This window comes from Emydura macquarii, unplaced genomic scaffold (genome assembly GCF_026122565.2).
Source record: "Emydura macquarii macquarii isolate MOO-44397 ecotype Brisbane River unplaced genomic scaffold, CSIRO-AGI_Emac_v2 contig_3345, whole genome shotgun sequence".
NCBI lineage: Eukaryota > Metazoa > Chordata > Testudines > Chelidae > Emydura > Emydura macquarii.
The window spans coordinates 2,184,845-2,197,144 of record NW_027133482.1 but is presented as its reverse complement, the minus strand read 5'-3'; the positions used below and the strand labels follow the sequence as shown (position 1 = coordinate 2,197,144).

General features: G+C 42.9%; 1 protein-coding gene across 3 annotated transcripts in view; it reads left to right on the top strand.

The window, feature by feature from the left end:
* Positions 1-12,300, top strand: part of SLC4A11 (solute carrier family 4 member 11) — a 217,184-nt gene that overhangs the window by 169,375 nt on the left and 35,509 nt on the right. For all 3 annotated transcript variants that reach the window (XM_067533596.1, XM_067533595.1, XM_067533597.1), the window contains exons 10-13: positions 4,751-4,876; positions 5,975-6,088; positions 7,072-7,204; positions 8,723-8,796. In XM_067533596.1, the coding sequence (XP_067389697.1) occupies positions 4,751-4,876; positions 5,975-6,088; positions 7,072-7,204; positions 8,723-8,796 (447 nt within the window). The remainder of the gene's footprint in view (positions 1-4,750; positions 4,877-5,974; positions 6,089-7,071; positions 7,205-8,722; positions 8,797-12,300) is intronic.

Genomic DNA, 12,300 nt, shown 5'->3' with positions numbered 1-12,300 from the left:
CCTGAACCTGACTGTATGTTCCCTTTGCCCAAGAAAGAATCAGTTCAATAGAGCTCGACAGCTTAAAGGAAGTGTTCTCATAAGCAAAAAGAAATTCTTCATTCTGGCCATCTGTGCTCTTCAAGAAAACACAGCAGACTCCTTTCTTCCTTTCAATCCTCCTTGCTTTCCACTCTTCCAGCAAAGTACAATGAAATTGTATTATTCTTAATTGGGATGAATCTGAGAGGTAGGTCAGAAAAGCAGGTGTAATCTAACAATTTACTAATATAGTTCAAAAACGGCTTTAATGTGGCAGTGCTGCAGGAAGTGTGTACATGTTACTTTTATTTAGGGATAACTCAGAGGATACCATCTAAAGTATTTTTCATAATTTAAACATGATTGATACTTTGTTTGCCTTGGGTTTAAAAGATGCGGCTTTGTCTGTGAAGCACATCAGTATAACTGAACTTTTCAGCTGATTGATTGTCTTTTATTCAATAGCTAATACAATGAGATAGGAACACTTGCTTTACTAATAGCTTTACCCACACAGCTTTTTGAATGTCTCAAGTTTGATTCAGTAAATGTAAAATTAATAGGTTTAAGTGTCTCTCAGCTACCGACTGAGCCTTTTTATCAATTATGTTATAAACATGAATATTAAAGTAAATTGAAGCCAACAATACCTAGTCTGTGCATTTTCCAGAAGATACTGTAAATATTTTTTAAAAAGTCAATAGCAATTTTTTTTACCTGAACACAGATACTTGAACATGATAGAAATTATAGAGCACATAAAATAGAGCTGTCATACAAATAAGCATTGTTTCCTGCAGTTTGAATTTGTAGATGTACCTCAATTTTAAGAGACTGCTTTTCTAAATGTCAAGCACTCAAATTTCACAGCCGGACTGCAAGCTGATTATGTGCTGCAAATGTACACTGCACAGTGGAAGCAAGGTGGCTTATTTTGCCACTCGTTTTTTAGGCTTTTCCAAATGGTGTACTGTCATGATGCATCCTGAATTTTTTTCGGATGAAATGGACTGGGCCAGTTTCTGAATTGCACATAAACCTTTTAGATCTCTCATCAGACAATGACTTCGGAAAAATGTAATTGTGATAAATATTTCAAGTTAAAATGCTAATTTTATATGTGGTACATTTGAACGCACAGAAAGAAACAGCAGCTCAATGAATTTGCATTGTTGTTTGTAGCTATGTTGGTTCCAGGATATTAGAGACATAAGGTGGGTGAGGTAATATCTTTTACTGGACCAACTGTTCGTGAGAGAGACAAGCTTTTGAACTTCACAGAGCTATTATTCAGGTCTGGGATAGGTACTCAGAGCATCACAGCTAAATGCGAGATGAAACAGATGGTTTGGAATAAGTATTTAACACACATTCTAAGGGACCATTCAAGGTGAAGTGGCATATTAACACCCCTGCAGTCATAAGACAAAAAAGGGGGTTTAGTGGGTTACAGATTGTTGTGATAAGCCATAAATCCAGTGCATTTATTAAGACCGTGATTTTTAGTGTCTAGCAAAGTTACGACGTTTAACTCCCAGGCTTGTCTTTTGAAGATTTTGTGCAGGTTTCCTTTGAGAACACGGACTGAGAGGTCAGATACGGAGTGATCACTTTGTGAAAAGTGTTTGCCCACAAGTCATGTGGTGGTTTTCTCTATCATTTTTTTGTGAGAGTTCATTTGCCTGGTCCATTATAAGATATTACCTCAGCCACCTTGTATCTTTAATATCCTGGGATCAGCACAGCTGCAACACCACTGCAAATAACCTTAACATAAGCATTCTTGTATTGTTTCACTTGTTTTTGTAAGATTGATGTTCAAATAAACTGTGTGTCGTTCCCCCCACGCCCCCCCCCCCCTCCCCGTGTAAATGATTCAAGCCCGTAACATTATCAGATGTCCATTTGGGACAGTATAGTACCTGGTGGTTGTTTTTCCTAGCGAAAGTGTTATGCACTGAGAAGACAATTGATTAGCATGTTGAAATTAACTAAGGGCAAATCACAAAATGTTCATATGCTTGATTTTTAGTTAAGAACCCTAACATGCGGATGCTGCTTTGATCCTCATCCAAATTATCCAAACTCCTTGGGTCTGGAAAATTAGGCTGCAGGTCTAACAAAAACATGTTTTCTCTTGAGATTTCCAGTATTTCCTGTTTTTGATGATGCTAGAATGTCTGTCTGCTAGAACAGCCGATCTGGTGGCATTCTGGCACTTCCAATTCTGGTCTGTTTTGATAAAGTGGCCCTAATTGTAAGCTCGACTGTGGGGTTTTTTTAAGTGAAAGTTGATAAAATGCTACAATAACCTATAACAAATGTTGATGAAAAAATAGGTCGTTTATTGAAAACAAGTGCAAGAAAACCAGACAGAGACTTAAATTAGTCCAAACAAAAACACCGTGTTGATATTATTAAAGGACTGTAAGACATGGAACCAGAAATTAATGAACCAAAATCAGGGTGTCAGATAGTAAGCCTAATTCAAGAACAAAATATTGAGAGGATAGTCTATTACACCCATTACTCCCATTTTTGGGTCCTTAAAGAAATTCAGGGGGGGAGGGAAATAAGGAAGAAAAGACAGGCTACTGAAGCAAGCTTCACTGTCACTGCTGATGCCCTCACTGTTTCCTGGGACCCTGGACCCTCATCATCGTGACAATAAGATGTCCTGACTAGACCAAGGCAGAAAAAGGGATCCAAATGACATTGCCATGCCTACCAGCTCCAGCTGAATGCCAAACACCACCAGAGCTAAAACAAGATTGGACTTTAACAACAGCATCAACAATGGCTCCAGCCCATGTCAACTAACATCTTCTCTTTTCCCCAGCAGGACAGTTATTACCATCTTTAATACCACCAAAGAGATTGTCAAATATAAACACTCTCTCCAGGGAAAAGGAACAAGGAATGCTGTTAAAATAAAAGCCTTACTCAACAGTTTACATTTCAAATGCTTCAACTGTTTTTCCGTCTTTTCTTTCTTTTTAATAAGAGGTTAAAAGGATTTTTAATGGTGTGTTTGCTCATGTACTAGGCTGACGACTCTGAATAGCAAACCCTGGACTTTGTTTAACACTGTTTAATGTTGGATAGTGATTGGATTTATGTTAATACCTTTGGGCCATATATTCCATCTAAACCAGTGGCTCTCTATCTTTCCTGACTACTGTACCCCTTTCAGCAATATGATTGGTCTTGCATACCCCAAGTTTCACCTCACTTAAAAACTACTTGCTTACAAAATCAGACATAAAAATACATGTGTCACCGCACACACAAGAACAGTCATACTGGGTCAGGCCAATGGTCCATCTAGCCAAGTATTCTGTCTTCTCACAGTGGCCAATGCCAGGTGCTTCAGAGGGAATGAACAGAATGGAATCATCAAGTGATCCATCCCCTGTTGCCCATTCCCAGCATCTGGCAAACAGCAATCCCTACCCATCCTGACTGATAGCCATTGGTGGACCGATCCTCCATGAACTTACCTAGTTCTTTTTTGAACCTCGTTATAGTCTTGGCCTTCACAGCATCCTCTGGCAAGGAGTTCAATAGGTTGACTGCGTTCTGTGAAGAAATACTTCCTTTGGTTCGTTTTAAATCTGCTGCCTAATGTCATTGGGTGGCTTTGTTCTTGAGTTATGTGAAGGAGCAAATAACGTTTCCTTATTCACTTTCTCCATACCCAGTCATGATTTTATAGACCTCTATCATATTAACCCTTAATCATCTCTTTTCCAAGCTGAAAAGTCCCAGTCTTACTAATTGCACTATTACTGATTTTTACAATATAATTATAATATCGATCGATTGGGATATAAATATTGTACGTATATTTCAGTGTGATACTCGAGACTGTTTTTCAGTCATGAACCTTGTCTGAAGCCCGAGCTCCAGATGGCAGGGCTGAAGCATGTAGCTTAGCTTCGCTGGGCCCCCTGTGGTGTGGGGCCCTGGGCAGTTGCCCTGCTTGCCACCTCCTAACACCAGCCCTTCATTTGTGATCCCCCCCCTAAATCCATCCCGTGATACCCCTCCCCCCCAAGAGCTGCAACCCCCAGGTTGAGAGAAACTGATCTAGATGAGGTGAGTACCCCCGGAAGACCTCTGAGTGCCCATGGGGTACGTGTCCTCCTTGTTGAGAATTACTGATCTAAATTAATACAATAGGTCCCTGAGGGGAGTGCAGAGGTGCCCTAAAATGAAAAATAAATTACCTTCCACCCTCCCAACCTCCAAAAAACCTTTTGCCTTGAAGTTTGGTTAGTATTTTATCCACCTGGTTCAGCTTCCTTCGCCTAAGTCACTTCTTTGGTCCCTAAGAAGTATCTGTAAATAATTTTTAAATGGGAATGTAATGAAAAATCGAATACATATTGTAAATAACAAACAAACAAAAAAAAACACATCTGAACAGAGAGGGAATTTTCTGTAATGAAAGTAGGTTTTCAGGTTGAAAAAAAGTCTTTCATACCCATGTTCACTACTTATGGGTTATCTACCATAGCTTGCCTTCATACTAGAACTTTAACAGTACATAAATACCAGCAGGAATTGTCTTTTAAATGGACGCAGACGACATTCCCAGTTTTTCATTTCAACAGTTAAATTGTCACCAATAACTAATAATATGCATGACGATCTTTGAGTAATGTTTTGATGCCATCAAATCAACTGTGCTATTGAGTATTAATACTGCTATTTGGGTTTATTTCAGGTATTATTGGGAATAATAAGGCCATAGGAAAATACATCACAACAATGATCTTTTTGTATTTTGCTTGCCTCCTACCATCCATCGCATTTGGTTCCCTAAATGATGAAAACACAAGAGGAGCTATTGGTGAGCTTGTCACTCTCTTGTTTAAAACCCTGTATTTCTGCAAGTCAGGGTTGCTTTAGGTCTGCTCAGTTTGGTGGAAATAGCGAAACAAGTGGGGTCTGGTAGAGGAGACATCGGTGAGCACCTCTTTCCAATTACAATATGGACAGTTGTGCTTCTGCCTTATTTCTCGGAATATGTTAGAAAAACTAATCTAGATCCGTAAACTTTTCTGGTATCCCCGGCAGAGACAAGTACAGACATACTGTTGTCTCCTCTGCTACCCATGTTGCGATGACAGTAAAGGTAGTCCTGTGCACATGGTTGTAAGTGCACGCTTGCTACGTGTTTGTACCTCACCTAACGCAATGGGGCCTCACTCCTGAGTGAGGCTTCGGGTTGCTACTGAAACACAAATAACTAACCTGGTGGAAGGCAGTTGCTTACCCTTGTTGTATCTCCCAACCTATCCCCACTGTAGGCCTTATTAAGCTATTCTAAGGCCCTTTTACGCTGTGCTTGCAATTCAGTGGCGCCCTAGTGTGGATGAGAATCCAGCCCTGTTTGTCTACTTCTTATCTAGGAGAAATTGCTCCTTGTTTCACTTTAAATAAATAATTAAAAAGAAGCCTTTTGATCCACATGTGAAAGGGCAATTTCCTGGGATCCTGAGTCTCTCTCTAGACTATTTATGCAAGTTTGATGATGTGTCCTCGTAATGATTATGCCCTTTGTGTATTAACTGCAACCTGTGGGTAGTCCCTTGTTTGAATAGTCTTGTTCTCAGTATGTGCTATTAGTGGCTAGCATTCGTGACTTGCATGGTTACATTAGTGCAATAATACTCTAGCTGATCACTATGGTATGTTGTACAATGTAATTAAATACCTGCGGTCAGCCCATGTCAGCTGATTCAGGCTCCCAGGGCTCAGGCTAAGAGGCTGTTTAATGGTGGTCTAGATATTCAGGCTTGGTATGGAGTCTGAGTTCTGGGACCCTCCAGCCTGAGCCAGCTGATGGGCTAGCCGTGGGTGTTTAATTGCAGTGTACACTACCCTTAATAGGAAATGCATTTTTAAATACCTGGGCTTCAGAAATGTACTTTCTAATTATTTTTAGATGTGCAGAAGACCATCGTTGGCCAGTGTATCGGTGGACTTCTCTATGCTCTGTTTTCAGGGCAGCCACTGGTTGTACTCTTAACTACAGCTCCTTTAGCACTGTACATCAATGGTAAGTTTACCAAAGCATTATGTGGATGGAGGAGAACCTACTGGTGAGATGTCACGCTCTGAGAGCCTTGTGTTCCTAGGGACTTTGCTAAGCAAATACGTCCTTTGCCTACAACCAAACAAAGCTAAAATGTGCAGACCCTGCGGGAAGGATTTGGAGATGATCTGTAGAATTGTTTCATGGAGATTTCTAATAGAATTATCTGAAATGAAAAAATTATGTAGTTTTTCATGAAAATAAAATTGTTTTTCCATGGAGCTTTTTTCCTCACTTGAAAATAAATATTTGTGCACGTGGAGGGTAAGGGACTGCAATAGGAGTCCTTTATATATTGTCCTGGTAATTGTTCAGGGTAGTTGCTCCACCAATATTTGAATTATAGGTCCAATAAGCCAGATTAAGTGGGGCGGTTTGGTGGCTTAGCTCTCCATTAGAGAGAGACTTACTACTTGGCTCCCTTTTAAAAGAAACCTTTGAACAATGTATTTTTTCCAAGTATCATTCTTTAAACATTGGTTCTGACATAACACTTTTTTGACTGGTCCTGTGTTTGTGCTGTACTACCAATGCTCGTTAACAAGTCTTGAAAATCAATGCAATGTTTAGATGTACCGCATCAGATTTGGTTATACAGTACCTAGAAAATTCAGCAGCAGTCAAATGGTCAAGATGCATAATGCTAGACTTCTCTCTCTTCCCTGTCAGCTTTAAGGCTCCCTTTAGATTTGGAACAGTCTGTAGGGTTGACAGACGGAACTGAAACCTTTGCCCGTTTATTGCATTTGAATAAATTAATGCTTTAGTCAAATACAAGTTATTGGGCTATGTAACTGGATGAAATTTAATGGCCTGTGGCAAACTGGAGGTCAGACTAGATGATCTAATGGCCCCTTGTGACTTTAAACTCTATAAATCTGAGTGTCTTATTTATGAAATGAATATAAACATGAATCCACCACTGAATGTTTTACTGTTTTTTGCAGTGATCCAAGGGATTTGTGATGACTATAGCTTGGATTTTAATGCTTTCTACGCCTGGATTGGACTGTGGAACAGTTTTTTTCTTGTGCTGTATTCTCTCTTTAACTTCAGCCTTGTAATGAAGCTCTTTAAAAGGTACCTCTTGCTTTCTTCAAGGAAAGTCACATTTTGATCATATTATTCAGCAAATAGAAAATCCATATGTTCCAGAAGTTCCTGACTGTGAACTTGCTATATGGTCTCTGGGCTTGTCTGCCTGAACAATTAGTTCACAACAAGCTGGGCTATGAGCCTAACCCACGTTAGCCTGCCAGGGACTAACTTTCCCTGCTGATGGGTACCAACCGTTCATTGATGAGCTTTGATCTAGTCCTCTTTTAAAGCAGACTAGATCAAAGCACATTAATGAACTGGGAATGCCGTCAGCAAGGTCTGCAGAGACAGTTAGGCTACAGCAGGCTGGTGTGTTGTAGAGCCGTACCCCAGCTTCCTGCAAAGTAAATGTCATGTAAACAAGTCCTGTGTTATAAAACTAGAATGCGATCAGCTGAGAATGTATAGATTTATATTTGGAGAACATGAGCTCATTTCAGTGTTCAGCATTTCTGCTTGCAAGATGCTTTCAACACTTGCTAATTCTATCACCCAAGTCAGAGTTGAACTAAGATCTGTACACTTTTTTCCATAAAGTAACAAATAAATATATTATTATAATGGGGGGAGATGACACTAAGCTGGGGGGAGTGGTAGATACCCTGGAAGGTAGGGATAGGATATCGAGTGACCTAGACAAATTGGGAGATTGGGCCAAAAGAAATCTGATGAGGTTCAGCAAGGACAAGTGCAGAGTCCTCCACTTAGGAGGGAAGAATCCCATGCACAGCTACAGACTGAGGAGCGACAGGCTAGGCAGCAGTTCTGCAGAAAAGGACCTGGGGGTTACAGTGGATAAGAAGCTGGAAATGATTCAGCGGTGTGCCCTGGTTGCCAAGAAGGCTAATAGCATATTGGGCTGCATTAGTAGGAGCATTGCCAGCAGATCGTGGGAGGTGATTATTCCCCTCTATTCGGCATTGGTGAGGCCGCATTTGGAGTATTGTGTCCAGTTTTGGGCCCCCCACTATAGAAAAGATATAGACAAGTTGGAGAGAGTCCAGTGGAGGGCAACATAAATGATTAGGGGGCTGGAGCACAAGACTTACGAGGAGAGGCTGAGGGAGCTAGGCTTATTTAGTCTGCAAAAGAGAAGAGTGAGGGGGGATTTGATAGCAGCCTTTAACTACCTGAAAGGGGTTCTAGGGAGGATGGAGCTAGGCTGTTCTCAGTGGTGGTAGATGACAGAACAAGGAGCAATGGTCTCAAGTTGCAGTGGGGGAGGTCTAGGTTGGATATTAGGAAAAAGGGTTTTCACCAGGGGGGTGTTGAAGCACTGGAATGGGTTACCTAGGGAGGTGGTGGAATCTCCATCTTTAGAGGTTTTTAAGCTGCGGCTGGCCCTGGCTGGGATGATTTAGTTGGGGTTGGTCCTGCTTTGAGCAGGGGGTTGGACTAGATGACCTCCTGAGGTCCCTTCTAACTCTAATCTTCTATGATTCAGACTTTGTGACTCTGACCGTAATAATTCATGGGAGTGTCTTTTTTTTTTTAATGTAGATCAACAGAAGAAATCATTGCACTTTTTATATCGATCACATTTGTGCTTGATGCACTCAAAGGGATTATTAAAGGTAAGCAGTGAAACAAAGCAATGTTCTTCAATTCTGATCCATGCTTCATTTTTCTGTAGAAAGAAAATAAGTAGGTTGCAACCATAAATTCAGTTTCTTTTCAATGCAAACCATTTTATAGAACTTCCAGCAAAACGTGCTTTGCACTATACCCAGCATGTGCTTGTCTATTCAATATTCATTAAAGGTCTTCATTTTTTCTGAAATGTGTTGATGGGAAGAAGAAATCATGACAAGGTTTTATTTTGGATGTGTAGGCTGTATTGTAGACTCTTGTTTCAGCTGTTCTGTTAGGGTTTGGAATCAGAGACTGAAATCGGAAGGGAGTGCATCAGATAGTGACACTAGAAAATTTTGCTTCCTACTGCCCACATATATAATTATGAACCATTTCATTTCTTTTTCAAAGTCTTGTTCAACAAAAATTCACCCATGATTTGAGATTCAGTGGGCTGGCTGCACCCATCCTCCCTTCCACCATCAATAGTTCCAGCAAGTGGGGCATAGCGGGGAGAGCCTGATCCCTTGGGTAACCTACCTGGGCTCTGGAGTCCCTGTCAGTTGCACTGGGGTTATGTGAGAGCTGGTCCTTACAGTCTGTGCCGAGGCTGAAGGGATGTAAATTGCTCTAAAGTGGTGTGCTCCAGCTGCCCTGCTGTCACACACTAAAAGGTACCTAAAGCGTGTTAACATAGTCCTGTTTGAAACGGAACTTCCTCAATGCAAACTAGGTATGGTTTAGATTGTGCTGCTTGGAGAAGTTAGAGCACAGCACTTTTGAGCATCCTACAGTCACTGCAGCCCTCCTGAAAGTCACCGTGGCTTCACCTCCTGCCAGACCTTAACTCTGCAGGCTATGCATATGCCATAGGGGCGGTGGAGAAGAACACCCTGCTACTAAATACAAATCACACAGTTCATCTATGGCAGGCTGTTACAGATTTGCCATGTTCCCGATTCATCTGTAGTCACGCAGAGACACGTATGCATGCGTGTGGCAGTGCCCCAGCGCCCGATATACACAAGGCACCACGGGACTGTTGGATAACCTAAAGGCACTCCACCTGTGGCTAGATACTGAGGGAGACCCACACAGATGACTTACGAATGAACTGCCATATCACTCAAGCTCGCTTAAAGGGAAGCATACAGGTTTGGAGCAAATGCCGGGTGGAATGCATCGGAAGTGTTTCTGGCCTCTCTGCCAAACTGGTCACAGTTCGTGGTTTCTCTGCTGTACACCTCTGCAATGCTTGATCTTGGGTAAGAGTCACAAATCTCCCGCAGTCTTACCCTCACCTAACTCAGGCAACAAGGTAGCGTGGGAACAAAGCTGTTCTGCAGAAGCTGCCTGCTAACGGCAGTGTTCCTTTTGCCTAGCCTTGAAAATACGGTGAGGGATTAGTTGGTGTTATACTGTGGTGGGTTGTGTCTTTTTCCTGATACTAACAGTGCGAAAGGGGTTTTGAGCTCTGCTGCCAGGAATCCTTTATAATTAAGGTGGTCCCATGGTGTAACTTGTAGTTCTTAGAACCTGCAGGCGCTCTTCTTTCTCTATCACACACACACAGTACATTAAAATAACATTTATTAAGGCTGCAAAATGAAGCAGTGAAAAGTTACAAAATGGCAGAGTTAGGGTGGTTTGAGCAACGTTAATTCAGCACTTTACGCCTTTGCTTTACAATAGTCTTCAATTGCATGGTCACATACTATGTTTTCCACATGCTTGCCTCATTCAGAGCACAGGATGGGTTGTGCTGATTCAGTGAGCAGCTATTCCATATTTTTTCTCCTCCTTGTTCAGTGTGTGGGCCCCGGACTTATTTCCTGCACGTTATTCAACCTGCTGTGGAGACAGAATTACTAATTTACCGTTTTCTGTGGTGCTGATAACAATAATTTCTAAGTGCTTCACATACGCTAGTTAATTTAGTGCCTCAATAGCCTTGTGAGGTGACTTTCTATCCCCATTTTACAGATGGGGAACTGAGGCACAGAGAGATTAAGTTCCAAAATATCCACTCTTTTTGGGTGCCCAATTTGATGCCTTGGAACTGAATTTTCAGAGTACTTAGCATTTAATAGCATTTCCTATGTTCAAGGCACAGCTCCCAGTGACTTCATTGCAGCTGGGAGTGGTCAGCACTTCTGCAAATCAGACTGGAGGGTCTGAAGCTGGTCACCCAGAAAATGAGGCCCATGCAATTGATGACCACCAGGAGGTGGAAAGTTTGGTTGTACGTCACTTGACTAGCATCACACAGAAACTCTGTGGCAGATGCAGGTATAGAATCCAGTTCTATCCAGGACACCCTTGGAAACTTTACAACACTCGCCCCCCCCCCCCCCCCCACCAAAAATAACCAAAGCCCACCTCTGCTACCTGAACTAATGGAGTAACTGATCGTGGTAATCGTCATCCTGTGCCTGGACCAGAACTCGAGGGAGATGAGCCGCATGCTTTGCCAGTGGGTTCACAGATATTTGCTGGCAGCAGAGGAGCAAGACGACTCCCGAATCCTAGGTTCCATTCCAGGCGCTGGTGGGGATGTGACCTGGTGGGCACAGACTCTTCTGCCCCCCTTCTTCCTCTTTGTCCTCTCCAGCCTGCCCTTGTCTTATTCCTGTCTCTTGCTCCCCATCCCAGTCCCATTCTTCTCATCTAGCCAGGTCCATTCTCCATTCCTCAGGCTTCTCACCCCAGTCCAGACTCCGGGTCCAGTAAGGCCTAGTCTCAGCTCTTCAGACACCCCTCTCCCCCACGTCAGTTTCCCTTTCCACCTCCCTTGGATCCTCATCCAGCTATCTGTCCCTGGCCGCCAGTCACCCCTCTGCTGACCACATTCCCCATCCCTACTTGCTTCCAGTCCCAGTCTCCCTCTCTGAGCTCCTCGTCCAATCTGTGCTGTTTGTACACCCAGTTTCTTGTCCAGTGTCTTTGCCCAGTCTGTCCCATTTCTCCCCCTGCAACCTGGCTTCTAGTCAGATTTGTCCTCCCGTCGTCGTCCCCCCCTCCCCCCCCCCCATGCACTGATAGACACTCCCAGTTTCCTTGACCAGCCACTCCCAGTACCAGTCTCCCACAGCAGCCACTGGTTCCCAGGCTCTCTCCTCAGCTTTCAGTTCCAGTCTCCCACCCCACTCCACTCCCAGCTTTCCCTGCCAGCCTCTGGTCCCAGTCTACCCACCCCCTGCTCCCTCCCCTGCAAGCCTGTCTCTTGTTCCTTCTGTGTTCAGATCAGGCAGCTTCCTCCTCCATCTTGTCTGGGCTCAGCAGGAGGGGTATCGAAAGTATAGGAAAGGCAGGCTCCTGGCTCTCCGGTTGAATGGCTGGCCCTCTGCTACCCAGAAATGCAATTGTAGGGAAAGCCCCGCTCACCCCCTGGCTGGAGCATGCCCAATGCAGACGGAATCTTCAGAATTTATCTGCAAAGCAAAAACAAATTTCTGCTGATCATGTGTCTACTTGCGTTTTTAAATGGCTTATAACTGTAGGCAGAT